Source organism: Drosophila bipectinata, chromosome 3L (assembly GCF_030179905.1).
Source record: "Drosophila bipectinata strain 14024-0381.07 chromosome 3L, DbipHiC1v2, whole genome shotgun sequence".
In the NCBI taxonomy this organism is placed as follows: Eukaryota; Metazoa; Arthropoda; class Insecta; order Diptera; family Drosophilidae; genus Drosophila; species Drosophila bipectinata.
Window position 1 is genome coordinate 19,973,242 of NC_091738.1, and position 25,368 is coordinate 19,998,609.

Genomic DNA, 25,368 nt, shown 5'->3' on the forward strand with positions numbered 1-25,368 from the left:
CAATTTGGCAAAGTATTCCCCGGTGCACCGTTCTACTCTTTGGGCGGACAGACGCTGACGTCTCTGTCCCCCCGCTTGTGGTTGTTTTTGGAAATGCACTGAAAGAAATAAAAAAACACGGTCAAATAAAAAAATGTTTTATTTTTGAAAATCGTGAAGATTTTATTTAAAATTTAATGAAGAAACTTTAGTCGCGACCTGAACCTTAAGTTTTAACGATTTTCTTCAAAGTTAAAATAGTTTTCTCTCAGTGTAGGCCTTTGTCAGTGTCCATGTCTAAGTGCTGTTTTATTGCATGTGGTCGGTTGGGCGCCGACCCGCCCGACCTCTCAATCCTTCGATGGCCGGGTGCCGTTTGAGTTTGCCATTCGGCAGCCCAGACGGGCAGCCGGCGGACACTCACACGTCTATAATAATAATTAACAGCCTGAAACTGAAAGGAAAATATGTCGTCAGTCCCAATTTTCTCCTTCCAGGGAAGTTCGTGTCTTTCTTTCACAGAGCCACGGAGTATGTGGCATATTTTATGCATGCCCCACCGCTGACGACAACTGTCGACTGTCGCCTGTGACATGGCTGCCATAAAAAGTGCAGGCAGGAGCAACAGGAAAAGGACCAAGGAACAGCAACAACAGTGCTGCAATTAAGGCAACTTTAAGCGCGTTGACAACTCTGCTGGCATCCCGACATTGACTTTGTACTTCCTTCATCCTGCTCCTGCGACTGCCACTGCCGCTGCTCCCCAATTTTTCCCAACTTGTCGTCTGAGGCAACAAATTGTTGGCCATAGTTCTTGCCATTCTAGCTGCCTTTGCTCCGGATTCCAGAATGTTGGACGAGCTCAGCAGCTGGGGATTTGTTGGTGTTAGTGTTAGTTTTAGAGCTCCTTGTTATACCCTGTTAATAGAAGAAATATAGGGTATATTGGGATAATTCTATTTCTACAAGAACGAGTTAACTGTTTGATTTGCTTTCTAAACTTAGCCTGGAAATACATGAATTTCTAACGATTGACCGTGAGAAACACATTGCCCAATGTGACATATACAAAGAATATTATAGAACCTATGTATCTTATTCTTCTCAGTTTATTGTCAACTTTTTTGAATGGCTAAAGAAGCATATCATAGTCCAAAGACTTCAGGCAACATTTTATTTTTGTTCCTATTGTAGTTGTTACAGGAAGCCTCGGACTCGGAGACGGAAACTTGTACAGCATTTTGCAACAGTAATTTTTTGGGTGTTGTTTCCGCCGGCGCTGACAGTTCCTCCTCCCATCCGATCCGATCCGGCTCGTTCCTGTTCTTCAGCTTCTCCTTCGCTCTTTATGGCCAGACAAATGGCCAGAGTGTCCCCGGGAAGGTTTTGGCCCGATTTGAAAGGGTCGCCATTTGGTTAATGTTTCATCGAGGAACTGCTGCTGCCTTGGGCTGCTTGCAAAATTCATGATTTACGTTTAAGTGTCATTGGTGTTTAATTATTTAACCAGCCACGGGTCGTTTAAGCCGGCCTGTCAGCCGGGGAGTCGACTGCGTTGCAGGTGCCCCAAGAATCCGCCGTGGAAAACACACAGCCCCATGCACACGGGTGGTATTTGCTCGTCGTGGCTACACTCTGGGGCTACTGCTGTTCCTCCGTTTACTGCTGTTTCTGGTCGCGCTTTCCATTTCATTGTGGGCTCAACACTGCAAAAAATTGGTTATCAAAATACTTTTTCAAGACTGTAATAAAGGCTTTCTTGAAAATGTCAATGGTATATTTTACAACCTATGGGTTTATGGATTTTATAAAAATTTTCAAACGAATCCTTTCTTATTCTGTTTGTTTATTGTCTTAGTTTGTAAAGAGGTTTTTCATTAATTAATTTAATAAATTAAAAATATCGTGTAGATGTATAATTTTCTTTTGGTGTTTCTACAAACGACTACCAAAAATTCGAGCGTGTTCTCTGGCTTGCTTACATAAATATGCGCACTGGGCACGCAACGTTGGACCAAAAAGGGACCAGGAGCCGGGGAAGGATTTTGGGGCAGGAGAAGGGCAACCCTGCACAATTTGCAATACACCAGGGACTTTTCACTCCACTGCCAGTTGATATGGATATGTCTGTGTTCGTTTTTTGGGCAAACACAGGGGATGGGACACGGAACGGTCGGTGGAAAGTACATATGTGAGTGCGTCAGGTAAAGGACCATGGGGTGGAAGGTGGGGTGAGGACAACTCCTTTTTGCATGTGAGACTCACATTCCGAGGGCCAGGCCAGTGTCAGGGCAACAAAACGTTCAGGCCACTGAGAGCAGAAAAGTGAAATTAAATAAATTTTATAACATAATTTACGCTATCAAAACATGCACTCCCTTGGCTCCCCGGGCCGCTGCACTTGTGCTTTGTGTTTCAAAATGTATATGGGAGTGTCCTGGGACCTGCAGTATCCCATCCTCCATTTTGCCCACTTAAGCAGGATTTGCCCGTCTTCCTGGGACCGTCGCTTTTCGGCACTGTTGAAGGCACTGAGTTGTAGGCTTCAATTAAATGTTAATTTTACAGAGCTTAAGCATGAAATTCGGTTTTTGCGGGGGTTAAATCCGGTGGGATGGGGCTTGTGGGATGGGTCTTCCTGCTTTACTCCAGGAGCTTTTCATTAAGGCAATGTGTATAAAATCGTGTATTTTATGGCTGCATTTTAATCTTTTTTATTGGCAGCTCACTTTTCAGCCACACGAGCGGAGCTCATTTCTTTGCAGCTGGCTTACCTGGTGGAAGGACTTACCCCACCACAGGTGCTTAAATTATGAAACCTTGGAGGAAATGCTTTTAAATTTCCTCGATATATATAAATAAAAATTGACGAGCTAGATCCAATACCCAATACCAGATCCAATTACCGATTGTCTTTGTTGGAATTTTGTTAATCAATACATTTCCCAGTAGCCTTGAAAAATGAGAAAACTATTCGAACAGAGTCAGATTTTGGATAAAAATAGAGACCTTCCTGAGGATTTTAGTTTTTTGACACTTAAAGATTGCTTTTGATCTCTTTTCTTTGTTTAAAATAATATTTTTTCAAAAAAATAAATAATAAATAAATAAATATATTTTATTTTTCATAGTCTTTCGGCCTTTAGTTTTCCAATTTTTTTTCAATTAGTTTGCCACTTTAAAAATGCTTTGGAGCTTCGGTGAGCACTTGACTTCACCTTTAACCCCCACAATTTTTTTGCACTCACATAAAACATGTTGCAAATAAAATGCATTTGCCACTTGTCCAAGTCGTTTGTTGTTTGTTTCGGTGGCCCGCCCGAATCCCATTCAAAACACACTGCGAACTTGAATACGCTCAAGTGTTCATAAAAAAAAGTAACCCACTCTCCCACACAAACCCATAAAATCCATATTGACAGCGTGGCACTCCCAGCGGATCAAGGAGCCGTTCAGTTCCGTTCAGCATAAAAAAAGGACCATTGTAATAATGTCCAAAAATATGTTACCAACACGTGTAGCCTGCATGCGAAAAAATATGGAAAATAAACGAAATGTAAAACATTCTGCCCTGTTGACTGGCGTGTGGGTGCAGTCGGTGGCTTTTCTGCCACCTTCCGAACACGGACCCCTTTGGACACGCTTAATCGATGCCGCCTCTGCTGGGTATTTTATACAGAAGGATATTTTATTTAACGCCAGGACGCAGCTAGACAGGCTGATGCACGGACCAGCTATCCAAAACCAACCATCCAGCCATCCAGACAATGTCAATGCACAGGCCGCGTTCATCAACGCCCAGGGGACACTATATGAGTGGTCGCAGAGGGCGATGGGGTTTGTGGGCCGGCATAAAAACATAAAAAAATATGCTGACAATAAAAATTTGCTGAGCGGCTCAGCAGCATGCAACATGCTGTTGCACGCCGCCGCCAGCAGGTCAGACGGAAGCTACCCATACGGTTTCATCTACAAATGTGGGGAAAAAATGTTGTAGTATGGAAATATTGGTACTCTTTGAATGAAAGGTATTTACTTTAAGGAAAATCATTAACTTCCTAATAAACTTTTAAATTTCTATATATAATTTTTCATGTTTAATCTTTAAGAATCTTTAAGAATAAGGCTTGATGAAAAGCTTTTTTTCAAAAAGTTTGTTCAAAATGTATATTAAAGACTTTGTATTTTAAAATATAAAGGCGCTAGTGAATTTATGTTATGTTTATTGTGTTTACTTTATTTTATTTTTTTTTGACAAAAGCAACAACCAATAGCAGCACCCTTTTTAGAACAAACCTATAGTTTTGAAAGTACCCTTTTAATATATACTTATTAATTTGTATTTAAATTTTATTTTATGAATATCATAAGTTTGTAAAATTTTTTCCAATGCATCCCCAATTTGTTTAACCCCATGCCATAAGTTCAGTGAGAAGAGTAATGTGCGGTATCCTGAGCTTACAAGATCACTGGGGAGGAGTCTCACAGTTCAATGCCTGGCGGGGTTCAATGGAGTTGCAATAAAAAGCGCGGAATGTGCCACTGCAATAAAATAGAAACAACTGTGCCTAAAAACCACTCAAGCATACTCTCCGGCCTGGGCAGTGGCAGCTATTGTATGCGGAGGAGTAGCTGGTGGAAGGAGGGACCTCCTTCCCGCCATTCCGGACGTAGTCAAAAGTTACGAAATCGAGCCGTGAGTGAATGCCAAACGGAGGGGATTGAGGGCAAAAACAGACATTGACTAGGTAGCAAAAATAAAGTCGTAAACCTGAAATAAGCCATCAATGGCATTAAAACCCCGACGATGGCGACACAGCCCTTTTACAGGGCTCATCATGTGCTCCGTGCTCCGTATTCCCCGCTCTTATCCGATCCGCCGTTTTTCGGGGCGACGCCGTGTTTCATTTGTCAAAGTGCTCGGCGGCTTTCGGAGTTCTTTTGGCGTTCAGAGCTCCCCGGCATGACTGCCGCTTTTTGTGGCTTTTACGTATGGGTAATCTTATAGGCGGGCATTACTCATACGCCCAAATCACGCTGCTTTCAGCCCCCTCTAGTTCTTCGCCGCCGGCTCCTTCACATCTAAAGTTTCCTGATTACATTGCAAATTATATAATTTCGTTGTTGATTTTTGGCCAAAGAAAGTTTGACATCCGCTCTAGGGTTGGGGTTGTGGTCGGGAAGGGGATGGCAAAATAGGGCGGGTCAGGTGGAGTGGCCCACTTTCGTGGCGTCATCTTATTTAAAAATCAATATTTGCGGTGATACGTGTGCGGCATATTAATCATACGCCGCGTTGTCCCAGCAGAGTCGTGTCTGTGATTTCTTTTTCAGTCTTTTTTGTTCTCGCCCAGAACTCTCTGCGGGCAGATATCATTTTAGACACTAATAAAAAGTTTCGACGTCAATACGTGTGCGGCTTTCGCTTTCTGGCGGAGACGGGAACTGGGTTGGGATCGGGACGAGGACGGGTCCTCCACCACCAAACTACTATTAGAATATGAAGACGAGCTCCGAAATGGGACTCTAGACGCCGGCAGGAGATGGGCAGGAGATGAGATGACTTGGCGCCCATACCCGGGCATAGTTATAATAAGCAAAGTTTTCTGCTGACTGGCAAGGAGTCTTTTTTTCGGATAATCAAGTCGGGGTGTCCGGGTTAAAAGTGAGTCGGTCCGTTGTCAAGGCTAATGAAAGAAAAATCAACAGCCGTAATCACGCGTTACCCCAAGGAAATGAGTAGTCTCTCTGGGGAGTAGGAAGCACTTCATTAATTTTCCTTGCCAGTCTTTAAATTAAGTTCAATGCATAACTTTGTTATATTAGCCAAGTGGAAGAAATCTGCGCTGCCATGTGGTCACTGGTTTTCTGTTCACACAACTTCATATGGCTAAATGAAGGCATTAGCAGGTGGCATAGGTACATATATATAGTACATCCCGGTTCCAGGAAGCTCCCAGTGCTTCCCACACCAGTTGCATAATTGCCAAGCCGCAAATTAGTTTTATGCAGTGCCTCAGTGTTGGTGAGGCACTAAAAAAAATTAGAATTGTTCGTATATTTCATCGGTTATGGATTTGAAACTATTACTAATTTATGGAAACATGGTTGTCATTTATGCGAGCCCTTTAGAGTACAGTCTATATTCCCATTTAATTAGTAGTGTAGTTTCCAGTGTAGTACCTCACCCATTTCAGTCTCATCGCCGTCGTATAGTGCTGTCTAGCGTCCTGCGCCCCCAAGGATATTAACTAAGGCTTCTAGAGTTGGCTTAGACTCCCAGTTGTTTGTGCAGCCAATAACCCGTGCCGCCAACCAACTCCTGTCGCTGGCGCTGGTGCTCCAGTTAGAGTTCCTGCTCCACGGCGTCCTTTGCCACTTCAACCGCTGCCCAGCTCATGAATGTTTGAAGAGTAGGGTATGTGGCTACGGGTACGGCTGCGACGTTTCCCGTTACTCGTTTCCCGGATCGTGTGCCTTTCCTGCGCCTTTCCGCTTCCGGCTGGCGAAAATTAAACATGGCGGCTGGCGGCTGGCGTCAGGTGGGCGGCTTTCGTGGCGCTTGTTATTGTTGTCTAGCTGCGTTTTTGTGTGCATATTAATTGGATTATCTGGAAGGCTCCCCCCACTCCCTGGTGCGTGTGTGTAGTCACGTTAATCCCGGGGGGATTCTGTCGGTCCTGGCATGCAATTGTTTAAAAAGCATTTGGCCAAACAATGTGCGAGGATGGGCGGTGGTCCAAGCTAGCCTCTTCCGAGGGCGCTTCTCAGGCGGCGGCGGTTGTGGTGGTGGCCAGTAAAAAGACGCAAAATCAACATTAGATGGCAAGCCCTCGCTGAATAAATCTTTCGGCTCTATGGCCAAGGGGTGGCGATGTTATGGAGCGGGGGCCTGGACGGGGGATAAACAACAGCTGCTCTCGCGCTGTCCAAATATTTACTCAATTCCAATGTAAATTAAAAAACAGACAGCGGGCAACAAGTTGAACACAATGGAAGCAGTACAGCGAAAACAATAACTTTGTTCCGATTGATGCCAAAGAACCGGAATATTTTTAAGCTACGGTTGGAGCTCAAAGCCAAATACTGTACTTTCATTGGCTTAAATGACTTCTGGCTGCCGTATGCAAATGAAAATTATTATTTGGACTTGGCTTGGGAAAGTCACTGAGGCGTTAACCAAAGGGCGGAGCAGATACAGAGCACATGGATCTGAAATCGAATGAACATACACTGGAAATATCATATTTATTTCTATTTACTTATCTAAAACCCAAGGATTTACATTAGGAATTTATTAAAGAAATTGTATAAACATGGGACTTGCCTGAAATTTCTAAAAGAAACTCAAAGTATTCACTAGAAGTTAGATATTTAGGAAAAAAATAATCAAGTGTAGAAAGATTTTCTCTCAGTTCATCATATCCTTGGCCAGGCATCATTAGCCTCCTGTCTGTGGACTAATAAACTGAGCATTCAGACACAAACGGACCTCGGACAGAGCCAAATAAGACCGTAGCCACTACAGGCCAATAGAGGCAGTCATCCGCAGCGGATTACGCAAACCAACAAACAAGCAGCTTAAAACCCCAGTACCGCACAGGGTTGTCATGGGCTTCTGCTCCTGGTTCCCGTTCCAGGGTCTAGAATCCTCGTCCGAATTCCATAGCCGATGCAGTGGCTCACCTGGACAGAGTAAGGCCGAAATAAGGGTGCTATACGTGCTGCTCCTTTGTTGGTTCCACATATTTGATGCTGTGTGCGTAAATTAACAAATAAATGGCATTTTTGTTTGTCTCAGTCCAGGCACCCTTTCAGCCCTTTTTGTTTGGCAACCGACCTGGAGTTGGAATTGGAATTGGAACTGGACTGTTGTTCAGTAAGAGGGCAGAGTCCCCATCCCGGAGACTGGCCAATGATTGGGATTGGTGCTCCATTTAAATTTCATAAATTCTCGTGCAAAATGCGTAAAATGTGTCCAGAAGGCCTCGATCATTGTCTGGCCTTTGACCAAAAAATTCGAACAGGAGGCTACTCTAGAGGCACTGGGAAAAAACCTATCCCTATTCAGGCTACTTGTTAGTTTGGGTCTAACTTCTATTATATCTTAAAGAGTTCCACCATCTCTCAGTGCTTCTATGACTCGAATGGGTTGTTGGGCTGCTTGTGAGGGCCTTTGAATGTCTCTATGTCTTTGACCACAAACATTGCACTTTTCTTTTGTTGCATTTTTGTTTGTCGGTCTGCCCCACCTGCCTAGCCCCGCCTCAAACCACCTCCTCTAAATCCGTGCCGGTGTGCAGTTGACATAATAATTTTTCCCATGTCTGGAGGCAACTGTGGTTGACTCTTTGCCTGTGACTTGGCGATGCACCGCAGACGTACACTGCACTTCTTGGGGCAATCATAACCGCTTCCTGGCATTTGACCGCAACAGAAAGAGGGACACATGTGATACAGGTGAATATACCTACATATATAGTATGGTATAACATACAAATTGCAACCTAAGGCCAGCCACTTTCTGCGGCTGCTGGGCATTTGTATGTCTAACGACATTGTTGGCGACAGGAGAGTTTAAATAATTCCTGAAAGGCTGAAAGAAAATTTCTTATCGATCGCCTTCCCGGGAGCAGTTTACAATTTACCTTTGCTCACCTGCCGCTTTGGACGAGACCCATCCAAAGGCATCCAAAAGGCCAACTCAGTTTGCCAACTTCTCAATTAAATGAAATGAAAATGGGCTGGAGATGGCGGATCCTTCTGCCCTGCACTGCTCGTCCCTGGTCCGTTTGGGTGCTGTAAATCTCGTGCAGGGAAAACTTTTTAAAATTAAATGACAAACACACATAAATAACTTTCGTGTGAGCGTGCGTTGCAAAATGCATTTAATTTGCAGCAAAGTGGCCCAGCAAAAGGACCAAAAGGAGGAGAAGGCTCCAGTCGCCTCGGCACCGTCATCAGGACAACTAAAGCGGCTTGAACGGCGGGCGGTCTGGTGGTTGGGTGGTTCGGTGGTTGGATGGTTGGGTGGCTGGGTGGTAGGATGGTGGGGCGGTTGGGCGGCTTTTAAAATGATAAAAGTCGCCGCTTGTCGCGACAGGGAGACGCCGACAAAGCGGCGTAAATTTCAATTAAATGTGAAAGCAAAACAAATTTTAACTTTACAGAGTGCGAGCCCCTGAGCTCGGCCACTGAAAGTGAATGCCCAGCCATGTTTATGCGGCAGTAATTATAATGAACTTTATTAAGAATAATTCCAATTAAAAGCATTCCGAATAAAGTACAATTAAATATATTTCCAAGACCTTCTCATATCGGGCACATTTTAGTCTTTAATATTTTTACTTTATAAACAAAAATAAACATTTGTGAAATATTTTTTCCCTCTTGTGGAAACATTCCTGAAATCTGTGGTCGTGGGAACCCAGATCTGGGACTTGATTCGTCGAGGACTCGTGTGCCTAAATGTAATTGTGAATTCCATATTTTACTGGCCCTGAATGTGTGCTGCCATGTAATTGCCATTGCCGGTGCTCTTGTTGTTTTTGCGTTTGTTATAATAACAATTACTTGAAAAATACTCCGATATCAGCATCAGCGTCGACAGCGCCGCTGAAATTATTTAAATGCTTTGCTGTGTGGGGATTACCATTGCACTGTGGGGTTTTTTGGATTGTTATTGGTATGGAGAGTTGTGGGATTTGTTCCGGGGTCCGGACTACGTATTACGTACAGAGATAAACCCACACAAACACACACACCCCTTCGCGCACACACAACACCCACTCAGGAGCCTTGTTAAACAATCACAAAAACATACAAGAGCTCCCATTATCCTCCCGACAGAGTGGCAAGAGGTGCAAGAGTGAGTGCTAAGTACACTGAAATAATATTTATATTACTATAAAAATTTAGCTACTTTGGCCAGTACCTGTTGCTTGGCTTCATTTTACTCATAATAATCTGAACAATGCCATATTAAAATTATAATAAAAAGCCTGTATTTTAACTTGTTTTAAAACATTATCAACATCTTTGGTGAGCTTCAGGGGTTCTATTTTTTATAAAGTTCTTAAAATGTATTGCCTTTAAGATCCCACTTTTTCACAGTGTCTGGGAGTGTGTGTTTGGCATGCGTGTGTCTGGCAAAGTTCCGGACTCTCGGCCCCGGCGCGGCCGTCAGACAATTTGGTTTAATTGATAGTTTGGATAATGTAATTATAGACAATTGCGTTTCATGCGAAACCGATTTGCCGCCGTAGCCCTCGCCGTTGCCATTGCCGTTGCTGTTGCCTCCACTGACGATTATAATGACCAACAATGCTCAAGTGGGGTCCACTGGCCACGGATAAGAGAGCTATGTCCGGCGGAAAGAGTGCACTTGCTAAATGAAAACGGGCGCCAAATGAAGTGCGTCGCCATCAAGTGTTATTAACTTGTAAAACAAAGGGAAATCGCCGAGAGATCCCCAAGAGCACTGGGATGGATAGTTCTTTGAATGCGACCGCCCGCTCGGTCCGGAACGGAGTGCAAATTAATCAATGTGGAATGCGGTGGATCGGCGTAAAAAGAGCCAACCGGGCTCTAATTGACAGGATGGATCCGGGATGAGTCGGTTGCCTGGCCGCAGGTACAGGCAATTAATTATGGTCATTTTCAGGTGCGGCCCATCAGTCTGGAGCCCATTTTGCAATTGGCGGGCCAGATGCAGTCGGTGGCTAAATAACATAGCGGCGCCGATGATTCCGGGAGTGACTGTTGCACACACTTTTTCCGGAAGGGGCCAGGGAATGCCAGAAAGCGGGGCTCCGGACGGGGAAAATGGGCGCAAACAAGCGCATAAACGCTGCCCTCGGATGTCCCATCCAAATCCCTGAATTAAAACAAATGATGAGGTTTTTCGGTCACTCCCCGGGAGTTACAATAACCGTCGTTCTTGTTTTTGTCGGCGGTCCAGTAAAATGGCGCCCAATTGGCAATTGGCAATTGGCGCTTCCGGCGGCTCATTGGCTACACCGTCGTATGGATACGCATTCCGCCGTCGGCCATAATGCACATCCGTATCAATATCGATGACAATCGACAATTGTCCTGCCAAATGCACAGTCCACAACCAAAAACAGTGAGGGAAAAGTTGCACTTTTTCTGTTTGAGAGCCGTTAAAAAATACTATTTTATTTATTTTGGAGAGGATTGAGAAGTACTCTTATTCCTGAAGGTAAAATTCGATTATTTGATAGCCCTATTTTTCACAGTGCCTTAAAATTGCATTCCCGTCTGCTCTTCTGGATGCATTTTTATGATGCAGTGTCTGATTTGCGGCTGTTGAGTGAAAATCGCACGAAAATCGCATTGCCATCGCCCTGGAATTTAAAATATTCCTTAAAGGCATTCATTCCCCTTCGACAATGAACAAAACTTGCAGCTACAGCTGCTGTGCAGTAAGCCCGATAAAGAAGCAATTCGCCGTTCGCGGAACTCCTTAAATCCGGACGAGTGAGCCCGGACTTTCTCTTTTGTCGCTTCACTAATAAAATTAATCAACTTTAATGCACCGCCTCCCTGGAGCAGCACTGCAAATGTTGAATGACTGAGATAACAATAAATGGAATCCGGCCGTGCAATGCAGCTCCAACTACTCCCGCGGCTGCTGCTCCTGCTGCAGTAGCACTAAATAATTACTAATAAAATAAAATAAATAATGAACGCAGTGCCAGCTCAGTGCCGGCCAGGCTTTGCCAATACGGGCTAGCGCCCACGAACCAACCCGGTCAAAGCCAGCCAGCCCCTCCTTCGATCAGCAGGAGCTTCGTCCTGGCTGGATGGCTGGATGGTCTGGCCTGGGCTGGCCTGACTGCCATATTGCGCAAATATTGCAGTAAGTTGCTTTGGCAATGTGTTTTACTTTTATTGCACTCGAGCCGCCGGGCGCTGCACATTTTTAGCGCCAGTCATAAAATCCGACGAGCTAGAGCCTCAGCTTCAGTTTCAGCTCCATCTCGGGTCTCCTGGCTAGCACATTTTTCCAATTTTAAGGCTGAGTAGCGCGCACGGCGAACGCCAAATGACCGTAGAAATGATTGCCAATGGCGGAGCTGTAGTACAGGGAGAGAAAAGTAGAGTTAATTCAGATGAAAAATTGCAAGAAAGACAAGACTGAATCAGACAAAATAAAAATACATTTTTGAAAAAATTCCATACTAATTCTGTTACAAATGTTAATTGAATTAAATTATTTTCACATAGCTGCCTTTGTCCGTACCCTTATTTATTTTTAAATAGAACATTTATTTTTACCTCTGTTTTCTCCATATTGAGGTTAGAGGTTGGAGCAGCCAGTTGCGTAACCAGGCAACACTGGAGCAGAAACAACAAGGGTCATTCGTTGAATGAAGAGCGAGGGCGTGCCAGGTTGGGTTGGGGCCAGCAAAGCCTTCTAACGCTTCCCGACGCTGTTGTTATTTGCCTCGGCTTATTTGCTAAAAATAAAATCAAACTGCAATGCCGGCCAGGACATAATAAAAGAAATTGCGTGAAAGGCGGCTTAAAGAGTTGGCCAAGAGACGGAGCCTGACCCGGGGCCAGGGCCAGAAGGTCTCCCGTTTTACGACTTCAACTAGCAAACATTGAAAGAAAAATAAACTTGAAGCTGAATTCAAAGAAAATAAAATAAGGAAACGATACATCAAAAATATGCAAAAGCTTTTGAAATAATATAAATTATTTTATTTTCATAATTTATTTTTCAGTGTCTTTTTTTCTTTTGTGGACTCTGCGACATTTTTTTCCAGGCATTCAGTTTCAATCTTGGAAAAAGATTATTAAGTGCAGTTTCAAATGAATAAGAAGCCCGGATTTTAATGCAGTTAAATTAATAAATAAACCTTTTTTTTATTATTTTCCTTTCTGCCATGTTGTCAACGCAGTTTCAATTTATATTTACGAGCTTTTAAGGCAATTTTATTAGCTGGCAACTAACGCCCACCGGCACACCCAGCCACCATCCGTCCGCACATCAATTTTCTGATAGGTCCATGTCCTCGGCCATGTTAAGGTTATGGCGCATTTGGCGATTTTAAAGTAATAAACCGGGCCCATGTCCTGGCCATCAAGCAGGCCCATTAAACTTGCAAGGAGCCGGCACCTCGTAGTTTTCGGAAATTGGCGCTCCGTCCCGGCCGCATTGAGTGACATCTATTAATCGTCCGATGGGTAGTCCTGGAGGAGCAATGGCTCCGGACCGAGTGCGATTCCTGAAAACAGATGGAGACGGAAATGTTCGGCCCATAAATCACCAGAGAACTTCATTAGACACATTTCATGTTGGCCTCCGCTTGGATGTGCAGATGTGGTCGCAGGACAGCTGTCCTGTCAGTTGCTTTTGGGCTAATTAAGACGCCGTCTTCGATTGGCTGCCACCGAAAAGGTTATTAATAATGCCACTTGGATTGTGAACTTAAAATCCATCCACAGTGTCTACTTAAAAATGAAATTGTTTTTTCCTAGACTCTAAGCTCTAGAGCCCATCCACTAAGCGAAAAAAAGGAGAGCCCGGACAAAAGGAATAAGCTCTGCGATTTTGTCGAAGTAGTGGGCTCGAATCCTTTGGCCAAGCCTGTGGCTTTTTGCCAACCACATTTCGAACTGAAATTGTGGTCAAATTGTCATTCTCCAAACTCATCTTTGGCCTCTTGTCTTTTATTGGGCAAACACGAAGTCGACTGTTGACAAACAGTTTGTGGTTTCCATTCGGGGCAAAAATTGTAGACATTCTGCCTTAAAAACGCATACACAAATCGGTTTATGGCCTAATCCATAAACCCGATGAGCAAACTTTTGGCCAGCCCAGCTACACCGATGCCGAATGCCACTAAACATCACTCACACTCTGACTAGGTGAGCAGAGTGCTGATGGACGACAAAGTTATGAAAATAGCAGAGCGCTTAGCGAAGTTGGCCATCACAAAAAATAAAGCCGCTTGCACTATCCCGTGTGAGTCTGGAATGTTTATGTTTTATTATTACCACTCACTTGGCTTACGGACCTAAAGACGAGGACGTTTTCCAGAAAACAAAATAAATCGTAAATCCTAATGTACTTAAAATGGAAAATTGAATTACTGCATTTCTTTCTTCGCTTCAATAGAACTTAATATGCTGGCCAGCATCATAACCCGCCTGGGTTGCTGGACACAAAAAATGACCCTCTCCGCTGACATAATTGAATAATAAACGACGCGCTTCTATAAACTAAATTTTGAGCTGGCATTTTGATGCACGGTGATGCAATCGTACCCATTGCAGGCAGCATACAAGGCGATACCTTATACAGAATATTTCTTTTAAAAAGGTTAATAAAAAATGAATTGAAACTGTAACCTTCCTGAAAATAGTCGCTAACAATTCCCCATTATCTTGACTTGCTAGGCGGTACCTCGGAGTCGGTACCAACCTCCTGGGTGTCATCTCTTCTTTTTTTGGTGTTTAAGTGCACGGTTCACTTGGCTGGAAACCTTTTACCAATAGCTCTGCCTCTACCTGCGCATCTATTCCGCTTTTCGTGTGCTCGCTTTTTGTTGGATTTTTTGCCAAAAGCTTTTAGCTGGACGCATCCGACGGAGCGTGTCGACGTCGTCCTCGTCATAGTCATCCTCGTCCTCGTCGTCATCGTGTCGTTGCATCAAACGACATTTAGCTTGCGCATAAAGTTCACATCATTGCCGGAGTTGTTTGCCATGTTAACTTTATTAGTGTTCAGGGTCCTGGCCTCTTCCTGTTCCCGGCTTCTATCCCGATTTCGATTCCGCCCAGACCCCGGGAGAGTAGTGCTTCATTTGCCTTATTGATACGCCAGTCTGGTGTATTTCATTAGCCGCGTGCCGGCTCGGATCGGCAAGTTTCTTTCAGCTGCCGGGAAATGCAATTTGCTAGCTGCCATCATATGGGAAAATTATAGCAACTATGAACCTGAAAATGCACAGGTTAAGTGTGTTTTGACATGAATTCCTTTTTAAGGAAAGGAAAGGAAAGTAGGAATTGGGTGTTTAAAGGTACTACCTAAATACAATTATATTCTTGGGAATTATGATACAGCAAACCAGACCAAGGTCTAATCCAAAAACTAAAAAACGGTAGTCCTGCCTTCAGTACTAGATTGAAATCAATTACAGGGAAAAATCGACACTTTTGATAATGTCGTAAGGCCGAATATAAATTATTTATGAGCCAGAAAGGGCTGCAGCCATGCCATTTACTACTCATACTTGCCGCGGCACAGTACACCCTCGACGTGCCCGACGAGTGGCTGGCATAAAAAATACATATGTAGCGAAGGTAATAATAAAGCCACGTAAATCGCACGCCATGTTGCCCCCAGTCCATAGACAGATGTCAATCACGAGCATTGGCTGGAGTTGCCGTCATCCTGGGTGAAATAAAAAAAGAAATGCTGCATAAAGGTGGTTGGTGGAAATGGCTAGAATCCATAACTGAAGGGTTGCGAAAAGCCAGCTAAACTGCGGTGAAGAGTTCACTCAACGGGGCTAAGGTTGATCTAAAAGCGCATTCTGGTAATGGAAAAGGAACTGCGAGCTCAAAGCAAACAGCACGGAGGTTCCTTTTGGCATTTTCGCATTTCCGGTCGGAGCCCGGGATATTTTCCTTTTTTTGTTGTTGCTGTTGCCACACTGCAGTGTCAAAGCTGGGGCCTGATTGATTTTTTCTCCAGCTGCTGCTGGCATATCGCGTAATAATAGCCCTGGCTGCACCATCTCCTTGCCACTGCCTTGCCTCCTGGCCACCCATTTAGCCGCCCACCCACTTCAGATTGCGCCGCGGGCACTTGGCAGGCCGCACTTAGCTGCCGATGCCGTTGCTTTTGCCTTTGCTGCTGCCGATGTCGTTGTCGTTTTGTTTGATAACATCGTCTAGCAACGTGTCTGGCAACCAGTGTGACGCAAACCCACTAGCACTTGCCTCCCAAAAAAGCCCACACCCACCAACCCGGCACCCGCTCATGCATGCATTGTGAACTCCGGAGCTGGCGCCTTTGGCATAATCAGTTGCAAAAATTTGACACGCCGGCAGAAAGCAGCAAAAAGCGCGTGGCGCTCTTCCTGGGTGCTCGCCATTTTCTACGCCATTTTCTGGATAACTAGTACAGCTGCGGGTAGGATTATAGTGTCAAGAAAGGGGCTTAGTTAAACCTAATAGATATTTACACCTAATAGATCTCCAAAAATATGGAATCATCGTTTAAAAATCTTTTTATTTGAGAAACCTCTCAATTTCAAGTTTTTGGTGAGTCCTTTTCTTAGGGTTGAAATGAATTTACAAAAAACAGCTACAAATAATTACTAAAGGAAACTAAAAATTTCGAAAACTAAAACACTATTTATAAAACTTTAAACAAATGGTGTAGGTTAGTTACAAACACAAGGGCTTAGAGAAGGGTAAGGATTTTGGTAATGAAAAATTTTCATTAAAAAATTATAAACTAAATTAAATTAAGTAAACGTATACTTCTTGGAGTAAAACATATCGTAAATAAGAACGCTAATTTCCTGACCACATCTGTATGTAATATGTCCCGCTGTTTTTACATGTGTGTGCGCCTTATTTGCATATCTGTTTTTGATTTTTGTCGCCGGTGGCGTCTATTCAATTTGACGTGCCGCTCGGTTGCTCCGCAGCCAACATCGAACAGCCGCCCAATGAAATCAATAAATCTGCTCCACCGTTTCAATCCAATTTATCACTTTTCAGCAGCAACAGCTGGAGCTGGAGCAGGAGTTCGAACAGTAGCAGGAGAAGTGGTAGAAGGAGTGTTGGGTTATCCCTTTTGCCCGCCATTTTCCACTCAATACACTTTCCACTTTCGTGTGCATTGCACCACGCCCACAAATGCGAGCAAGGGCGACGATGACGGCTTATCCCCCCTCACCTCACCGCCACCCACCAAACGATGTGCATACAACTTTATTATTAGGACAACGCGGCGTATGAGTGATGTGAGCTGAGAGGCATTAATGGCCCGGCAATTTCTTATGCCAACCTGAATGGCTGAAAGCGTATGCTCTTTTTCGCCGGATCGAGTTTTGGCTTGGGGTTTGGGTTTGAGTTCGGGTTCGGCAGCATGGCTTTCAGCTGGCTGTCTCAGTCAATAATGAAATTTAGCAAAATACTGGCGCACAAAGGCGCGAGTCCTGCGGCGTTGAATTTCTGAATTTCTGCGGGAATTGTGCTTGGCTGGGGCTTTGCATATTTTACGGCGCCATCGAGCCATGTGCCGAAATGTTTTGTGCGCGCTTAAATTGCGGAAGTGATAAACAGGCGGCTCCGGTCCAGGAAGCATTTTAATATTTCAAGTTTTACCCAAAAACCAGAGCCATAGACGTACAACCTACAAGTATAGACAATTTTGCTAAAAACGAATGAATAGGAAGAGAAACACAGTTTGGGTTTATTTTTTTTACATTAAATATATTTAGATGGTTTTTCTTTCAAAATTGTTTTCTGGATTCCATTTCGCCAGACCACGACGAGTGGCGGAAACTTTTCGAGGGCGGGGCGCTCTTAGGCAATTGCCAGTAAAAGTTAAAGTTAAACAAAATATTGCCACTGGAATGTTTTCTTTTTTTTTTATATAGTTCTGCAGATCGTGCCCCGCCCCGTCGCCGCCCACCGATTCGTGGCCATCGCGTCCTGGGTCCTTTCTGGTTGGGCTGTGGGGTTGACATTTCAGTTTTGGTTTTGGTTTCAATTTAGCAAACTTCTTACATCAAGTACATTTATATTTCGGTTATATTATTTGCTGCTTGGTTTCACTTTCGCTCTGTGTACATTTAAGTTAAAATAATTAAGTAAGCTACGTTTAGTTTTAAATATTTTAAAATTACGTCACTCGCTCCTAATTTGGGCCGCTTCCTAGCCGAAAAAATTATAAATGAAATGGCACATACACGCAAAACCAAGGGACAACCAAGTGTTTTCTTAGGCAACGAGAGGAACGTAAAATCTTTGGTTAAAATTTCTCAATTCTTAAGGCTAAGTGTTAAATAAGTGTCCATGTTGTTATTAATTTATTACAAGCATTTAATGCATTAGACAGAGTGGCTAAGTCAATCGAATCTCGCCCGACTCCTTGAGGCAACTAAAATCCCTTCACAATCTCTAGCATAGTAACTTCGTGACAATCGAATCAAATGAGTGTTAAGTGTGGATGAGTATCAACAATAATGAACGTAGTGCCCTGCTTAGATAGAGTTTTCTGTTTTAATTCACTGTTTTCTTCAAATTCTTAACTTGCACATTTATAGAGTACTGTTTTTTGGTTTTTTCTTGTGTGTGTTTAAGGTCTTATTAGCTAATCAAAACACTAAATACATTTAGCTTATATCCATTTACTTAAAATAGTTTTGTGTTTTTTTTGCTTCGCCAACGTCTGTTCTATTATTTCGCTTTTCTTGAGAGATTTCCACGACGTTTTTCCGCTTTTCTGGGTTTCTAAGTTTTCTGTGTTCTGCTGATTCAGGGATTTCCCAGATGTTCTTGCTTTCTACTTTCACTTTACTTATCCTTGATTGTCCACTAAAACTATGCTTGCTCCTTATGCTTTCTCTGTTCTACTCCCACTTTTCGGGAGTATATTTATGTAAATTTTTTCTGTTATTTTTACACATAAATTTGCATTTATACTCTTACTTTACTTTCTCTTTGTATATGAATTATTAAACACATTAATCAAAAAGTTTTTTTTTTAGTTTTTCGTGTGTTTGTTTTGTTTTATTTTAAATCATAATTTTGTGCATAATTAAATAGGTAATAAATTGCCAAATAAAGTGTAATATGCATTCCATGCACTCATCCTACTTTGAATGCACGAATCTGTTGGTTTCGATCGGCTTACTTTGGTTTCTATATATCCATACATGTGTGTATATATTTTAATATATAGAAATGACATTACCCTTTCCCCCAGCTTGCATTTATTACAATACAATTAAACATACAGTACAGTATTTCCATATAAATATTTTGTATATTTTAGCATAATTTACCTTTATATATTCAGTCTTAAGCTACAAAAATCGTTATGCATATTTCTGTTTTGTTTTTGTTATTCCGTTGTTTTTTTTTTCTATAATTTGAATCTATCCAAATAAGTTATATAAATTCGCAATGTAAGTTTTATCTTGTTTTTGGTTTCTGGTGCGGCAAAAGTAAGAGTGAAGCGGAAAGTTGTTTCCCCCGAGAGAAAGTGACACTTTTCCGAGGGGTGCACGAGGGGGGTTTAGTTTGGAAAATTTAGGCGACAGTTCTAGGGAAGCAAAGCATTAGGTGTCGACTTACAACTAAAAAAGCTGACTTAGACTCTAACTAGAACTTCGGGTGGCCGGGTACATTACCTAGTACATTTATTAACTAACTCCTATCTGCTATCTGCTATAGACTATCTCCTATCGACTAACGGCTATCGTTGCAACTTTCAGCGGTTTCTGTTCTGCGTTCTGGTTTTTACAGGCATGCCTCTATGACTGGTTTGTTAGCCAGCTCTGTGTCTCCATGTAAGACGTTTAGCGCTTTCCAAGTTTAACTGTAGTATGTACCTTGCTCAAGTAAACGAAATGTGACTCTATGGCTAACTAACTAACCATTTAAACTATGTCTATCTCGTAGAGTGTAGCGGTAGTTGAGTATCTTTGTGGTTTTTTCTTTTAAATGAAACGCCAGTTTGCTCGGAGGTTCTCTTTTGGATTCGTTTTGGGCTTTAAGTTTCTGTTAGGTTTAGACTTTAAGATTTGTTTTCGGTTTTGTATCTGAATCTGCTGCTGAAGTTGTTGGTGAAAAGTCGAGTCTATCATTACAGCTATCAGCTAGGTTCATAATAGTAAGTTTATCGAATTTCGTTTTCCATTACCCCATTCTTTTTACATATTTACAGGACAGTAGCTGGTACAGCCATTCGTGTGTTTCCTTAATTTTTGTTTGCGTTTTGAAGCTCGTTTCCCAAGGGCACCACATCTCCAAGCCAGTATGTACAATGTAGAACCAAACTCAGGGACCCAGATTAGCTCTGACCGGCGATTCAGCCCTGGCTCACTGCCAGAGCTACCAGGACGACCAGCAGGCCGAAGCCCTTGGCCAGGGCGGGGGCACCGCCCAGCGACGACTCCTGGCCCACATTGCTGCGCACGTCCATTAGATCGCGGGACAGGGGCAGCTCGGTGGGATCGCTCAGCTCGTCGTGGCACGGCAGCATCTCCGGCTTAAGCAGGAACAGCCTCACGTTGATCGTATTCTTGTTGGCCATCGCGTCAAGGGCGTCGCCCGCGGAGGAGTGCGGCGAGGAGAGAAGCACATCCACATCGTTGTGTCCCGCCACCGGAGATGCGGCTCCGTAGAAGGATCCCTGCTTGTGCAGGTTCAGGTTATCGTCCAGGTCTAGCCCATGGCCCAGGGACAGGCCTCCGTTGTTGTCATCGTAGTAGTCGTACCGCTTGTGGGTGGGGGCCACGGCCGCCAGGTCCTTCTCCTTCTGGGCAGCCTCCTGCCTCTTGCGCCGCTTCCGCATCTTGGACTCCACTGTGTTCTCCTGGCTGGAGGCAAACTGTCGCTGTCCTCGCAGAGCCTGTCGTGATCTGCTCGATGAGTGCTTGCGGGAATCGTCCAGACCCATGCCGCCGTAGCTGCTGCCCACCACACTGTTTCCTACTCCGCCCATGCTGGCGCTGTTGCTGCCAATCGCCGTGAATCCTCCGATATTGAGCACGTCCAGGATCTGCGACGGCACCGGGTCGACGAAATGTGACAGCTTGGGGTCCTGGAGCGAGCAGGACAACTCTTCCAGGGAATCACGCAGCTGCAGGTGACGTGTGCGATTTTTCAATTCGAAGATCCACTGCAGCCGACAGTCGCAAATGAATTTGTTGTCTGCAAAGGACACGAGAAAAAAACAAGAGCGGGGTTAAATTTATATCTGGTAGAGGCTGGAGGGGAAGGGGGAGAATAGTATCCTTGAAATTGCTTTTGTCAAATCGTCGCCCAAAACCGTTCATGTCCGGATCCGGGTTCAAGTCCTGGTTTTGGTCTGTCTGGCCAGGTAAGCGAATGATTCCCCCAGCTGCTAAGTGGCCGACTGCAACAATTGGCTGTCATTTGATGGCCGATTGCTATTCCAGCATCAGGTACAGGGCAAGAAAATGTTTAAGGTTTGTAATTAAAATAAATCGAATGTATAAAAAATATAATTAAAATTAAACTTAGCAAAAAAATTATTTCCATTGCTTCTAACGATAGTATATTTATATAATTTATTTTATATACTATTTCTCTCAATGTACATCTCAAAAACTTGGTATTCAGCTTGGCTGGATTCTGCCAGCCGCTTTTAAATGATTTTGCCCACGTTCGACTCCGGCTACGAAGTTGGATTCAAAGTTTCAGTTTGAGGCTGGTGGGAGGTGGAAGTGGGAGTCTGAGTCGGACGTCGATGTCCTTGTCATTGGGGCCGGCTCACGTTAAACGCCTCAATGACATTTCCAATTTAGAGAGCGTCCTCCTCTCATTGCGGAGCGACTGCAGCTGCAGCTTGTTGGCCTGGGCTTTGACCATTCCCGTCCGGACTGACTGGCCTGCGTCTGTCACTCCGACGGACAGCGAACTACTCCAACTCCTTCTTTCCGGACTGCTGTCAATTATTTTGTAGTCAGTCTGGCCATGCGTGGAATAGCCCCTCTCCGGCTCCGGCTCCAGCTACTGCTCCAGCTCCTGCTGTGGCTGCTTTTCATTCCCCCAATCGCAATCCCTTTCAATTTGCTGTTTGGTTAGAGGAGTTGGCCTGACTGGGCCCCAAATTGAGCGGATAAACAAGTGCCAGAGTGGAGCTAATCGCCGGCAATGGTCTAATGAATAAATCAAATTACGTTCCAATGGGTCTCCCGAAGGAAGCTTGGAATGAAAAGGGGAAAATTGGCCGCCCCCGTGGGTGTAATTAGGGGCCAGAAACACTGTGGCCCAGTGTGCCATGTCAACATGCCGCATAATTAGCATAAGCGTTACAAAAAATATTGACTAACACAGAGGCACACATGTAACATCATAATTATCAGCTCGCAGAGACACAATGGGCCATTTGGCATATGAGCCAGGCCACAAGGAGGGACTCGCTCTCTCCCCTCGAGCTCTGACAACAATAATCCAAGGCATATTTCTGTAGTCGGGCCAAAACTTGCCCCGAACGACAAAAGGAAACTTTGCTTTGCAAAATAGTTGGCAAATTAGTGCCGGGCCAGAAGAGGACTGGAGACCAAGTCAAAAATTCTAATTTTCCATATGAAAGCCGGCAAAAACCATAAATAAAGTTAAATATGCACAGCCAGAGGGGGAGGATGGAGAGCGGGGTAAGGACTCTTGGAAGCCAGTCCGGAAAAATGCTGGAAAAATGGCCAACGACTTGGCAACATTTAGCAAGCAAATTACAACAAAATTAACATGATAATGAAGTGACCCAGGAAGACGGGCTGGTGGGCAAGTGGGCAGTGGGCCGTGGGTGGTGCAGCTCTGGAAACTGGCAGCTGTTTTCAGCTTTTCAGCTGACCAAATGACAATGACTTGCCCCCAGACAACGTACCGAAAAGTGCTTAAAAAAATAGAAATTACAAAAAAAAAAGTAAAAAGTAAGTAGGGAGAGGAGAGTCCTTTAGATAGGACGCTAGACTCTGGCATGAAATACTTTTATATTTTTAATGATACTTGGCCAAAGCGGTAGGAAGTGTTTTGGTCTGCTGCACACACTCCACCACACATACTATGTATCTTGTGCCCCCCCTGCCTCTTCTGGCATGCAATGAACTCCACACCCCTTATATATACATATATATATGTATATGTGTCTTACATATATAGCCAGAGAACTGCGGCTGTTAGTCAACTAGATGACTTTCAACTCTGGCCAGCTCCTCCTTCCTCCGGCATGACGCTGTAGCTTTCTTTCACTTCGGAGATACGGAGGAGGGTGGTGCAAGGATCCAGGGCGGTGGGTGGAAAACTGTCGGAAACGTTTTTACGGTTTGCAAAAGGACATTTACATACACACAGTGAGGGGGTGATGGGGTGATGGGGTGGGGGTAGTCCCCTAATAGGCGACTACATGCACACGCGTCTGTGTGTACATTAAATTTTATTATTGTCATTTTCATGGCGATGTCGGACGGACCTCCGGAATATCCTTTGGTCCCCTCACCCCCTCACTCGGCACCCATTCACCCATAAGTTTTCGGTCAGCACTATTTGCATAAGTGCATGTGTGTGCGTCATGACGCTTTTGTGTGCAGGCAGCCAAATTAGACTCAATTGGAACTTTGTTTGGTCAGTTTTAATGCCAGAGTGTCCCCAGTGGGTCCTGGGTGTCCAGTTCGTCCCGTGCGTCCTGTGTGTATGGAAACATATTCATAATTAGTTGTCCAGTGTGTTTACTTCCAGCGGACTCTTTTGATTGGCTTTGTTTGAGCAAGATGTTTGCACTTTAAAGGGATTTCGACCGGGTATATTGGGTTTCCTTCTTGGATCTCCCGTAATGAGTCCTGACAGCGGTTGTCATACATCAAGTCGGGCTCCCTAAATGGCGTTTCATTAGCCCCTGCCGGTGCCCTGCTTCTGCCAAAAGGAAAACATTTATTTTAAATTTAATACACGCCCATAGTCCGCCCGCAACCGGTAGCCCATCCCGCAAAACTTTGAAAAGGAAAAAGGCCGCCAAAGAGGCAAAAAATTCGCTTTAATTGGTTGGTTTTAGGTGCTGCCTGCCACATTAACCCATGCTGGCCGGGCTCACTCCCAGCTCGTTACTCGTTTATTGAAAAGCGCAAAGAAATCGCTTCCTCCTGCATCCTGCCTCCCGTAGGGGCTGCTGTTTTTTCACCCACTTTCCACCAATTTTTTTCTCATTTTTCTTTTCTCCCTCCTGGTTTATAAATTTTTTTTGGGGAAATATCAACACAAACGCCGAAAGTTTCTGCACGCCCCCAAATCAGCACAGCTGCTGGCCTAGTTCTCCTGCCTTTGTTTCACTTCGGACTTTTATGCCACTCCGCCACTCTATCCCTGCCCCATGCACCAGGCCCTGCCCCTTGGGGTCACCAGGAATCCATGAATGCCGCAGCCAGCGCGAGTGGAGCTTTGTTTGAAATCAGCTCATTTTTGGCGGCCTGGCCTGGCCAACTGGCCAACACCGGGCAGCCGGCCAACGGGGAGCGACTAGCTGTTAGCTAATACACAGTAAGAAATTTCCATTATTTTTTTTAAAAACCTTTGAAGTTCTTGTGCTTATATTACAAATATTTTTTCCAGTGCCATTTTTGTAACTAGTAGCTGGGATCTGGGTTCGTTTGCGGTGCTCGGGGTTTTGGTTCTGACTTGGTCCGCCTTTGGCTTTCGCTTTGGCTGCCGGTTCTTCCACCAGGGGACAGCACGCACAGGCTACCAACTTGCGAGGGGGGCGTCAACGGGTCAAGGGGCGCGGCACTAGGGTTGTCCTTCGCGCTAATGTGTGTGTATGTGTGTATGTGTGTCTGTCCTCTGTGGGGTCGGGGGGCTTGTGTGGCTTCTGCCGGACTTGACTCTCCCGAGGATTTTATCATTTTTTATTACATTTCTCGAGAGCGCTATGTATGCAAATGAAGTCGAAAGTTTCGCTTTGTATAGTTGCTAGTTGCCGATGTTGTTCCTCCTCGCTGTGGAAAGGCATGCTGCAGAGGCGTGAATGGGAGCGAGTTCACTCATTGGCTTTGGATACTCTATTGTGGGAAAGTCGATGACATTTTTGGGGAGTTTGTTGTAAAGGAAAGTTATTAAAGAGCATTAGTTTTAAAAGGAATTTGGAAGAACTAATCATACTAATAACTTGGAGGTTACTTGTGAGTAGGTGAGTACATTTTCCATAAAATACTAAAATAGAACACTATAAAACTCTCCCTAGTTAAGGGTATAGATCAATTCGTTGTTTCGATAAGAGGCGACTCTTTTCAGTTGCAGAAAAGTCCTTCATTTGTCCATCGAAGGAGAAGCCTTCAAATTACTGGAACCCTCTTCTTGCCGCCCTTTTTTAATGAGCTTCATTTTCAGAGTTTTCTTTGGCCATTTCCCTCTTTATGCTTTTTTTGGTAGTTGCTGTTGGCTTGTTTTCTGGCTTGTTATGACTGTGTGTGATTTTGCCGGCTCATTCGCATTGCGTGTATTTAATTTTTTTCGTCCCTTTCGGAATAAACGAATGGAGGGGGCCGGGCCGGCAATTTTCACCAAGTTCATTCAAAATCAAATGGGGTTCCACTAAGTTGGAAGCGAAAGGCGGAAGGAAGGAGCAGCTACGGCCATTGAAAGCCATTTGAA

General features: G+C 44.2%; 1 protein-coding gene across 1 annotated transcript in view; it reads right to left on the reverse strand.

The window, feature by feature from the left end:
• Nucleotides 1–17,442: 17,442 nt before the first annotated feature.
• The window catches only part of Con (leucine rich repeat protein connectin), a 39,061-nt gene continuing 31,135 nt past the window's right edge, over nt 17,443–25,368 (reverse strand). Inside the window, exon 5 of the mRNA XM_070279862.1 lies at nt 17,443–20,913. Coding sequence (XP_070135963.1) covers nt 20,069–20,913 — 845 coding nt within the window. The 3' untranslated portion in view covers nt 17,443–20,068. The remainder of the gene's footprint in view (nt 20,914–25,368) is intronic.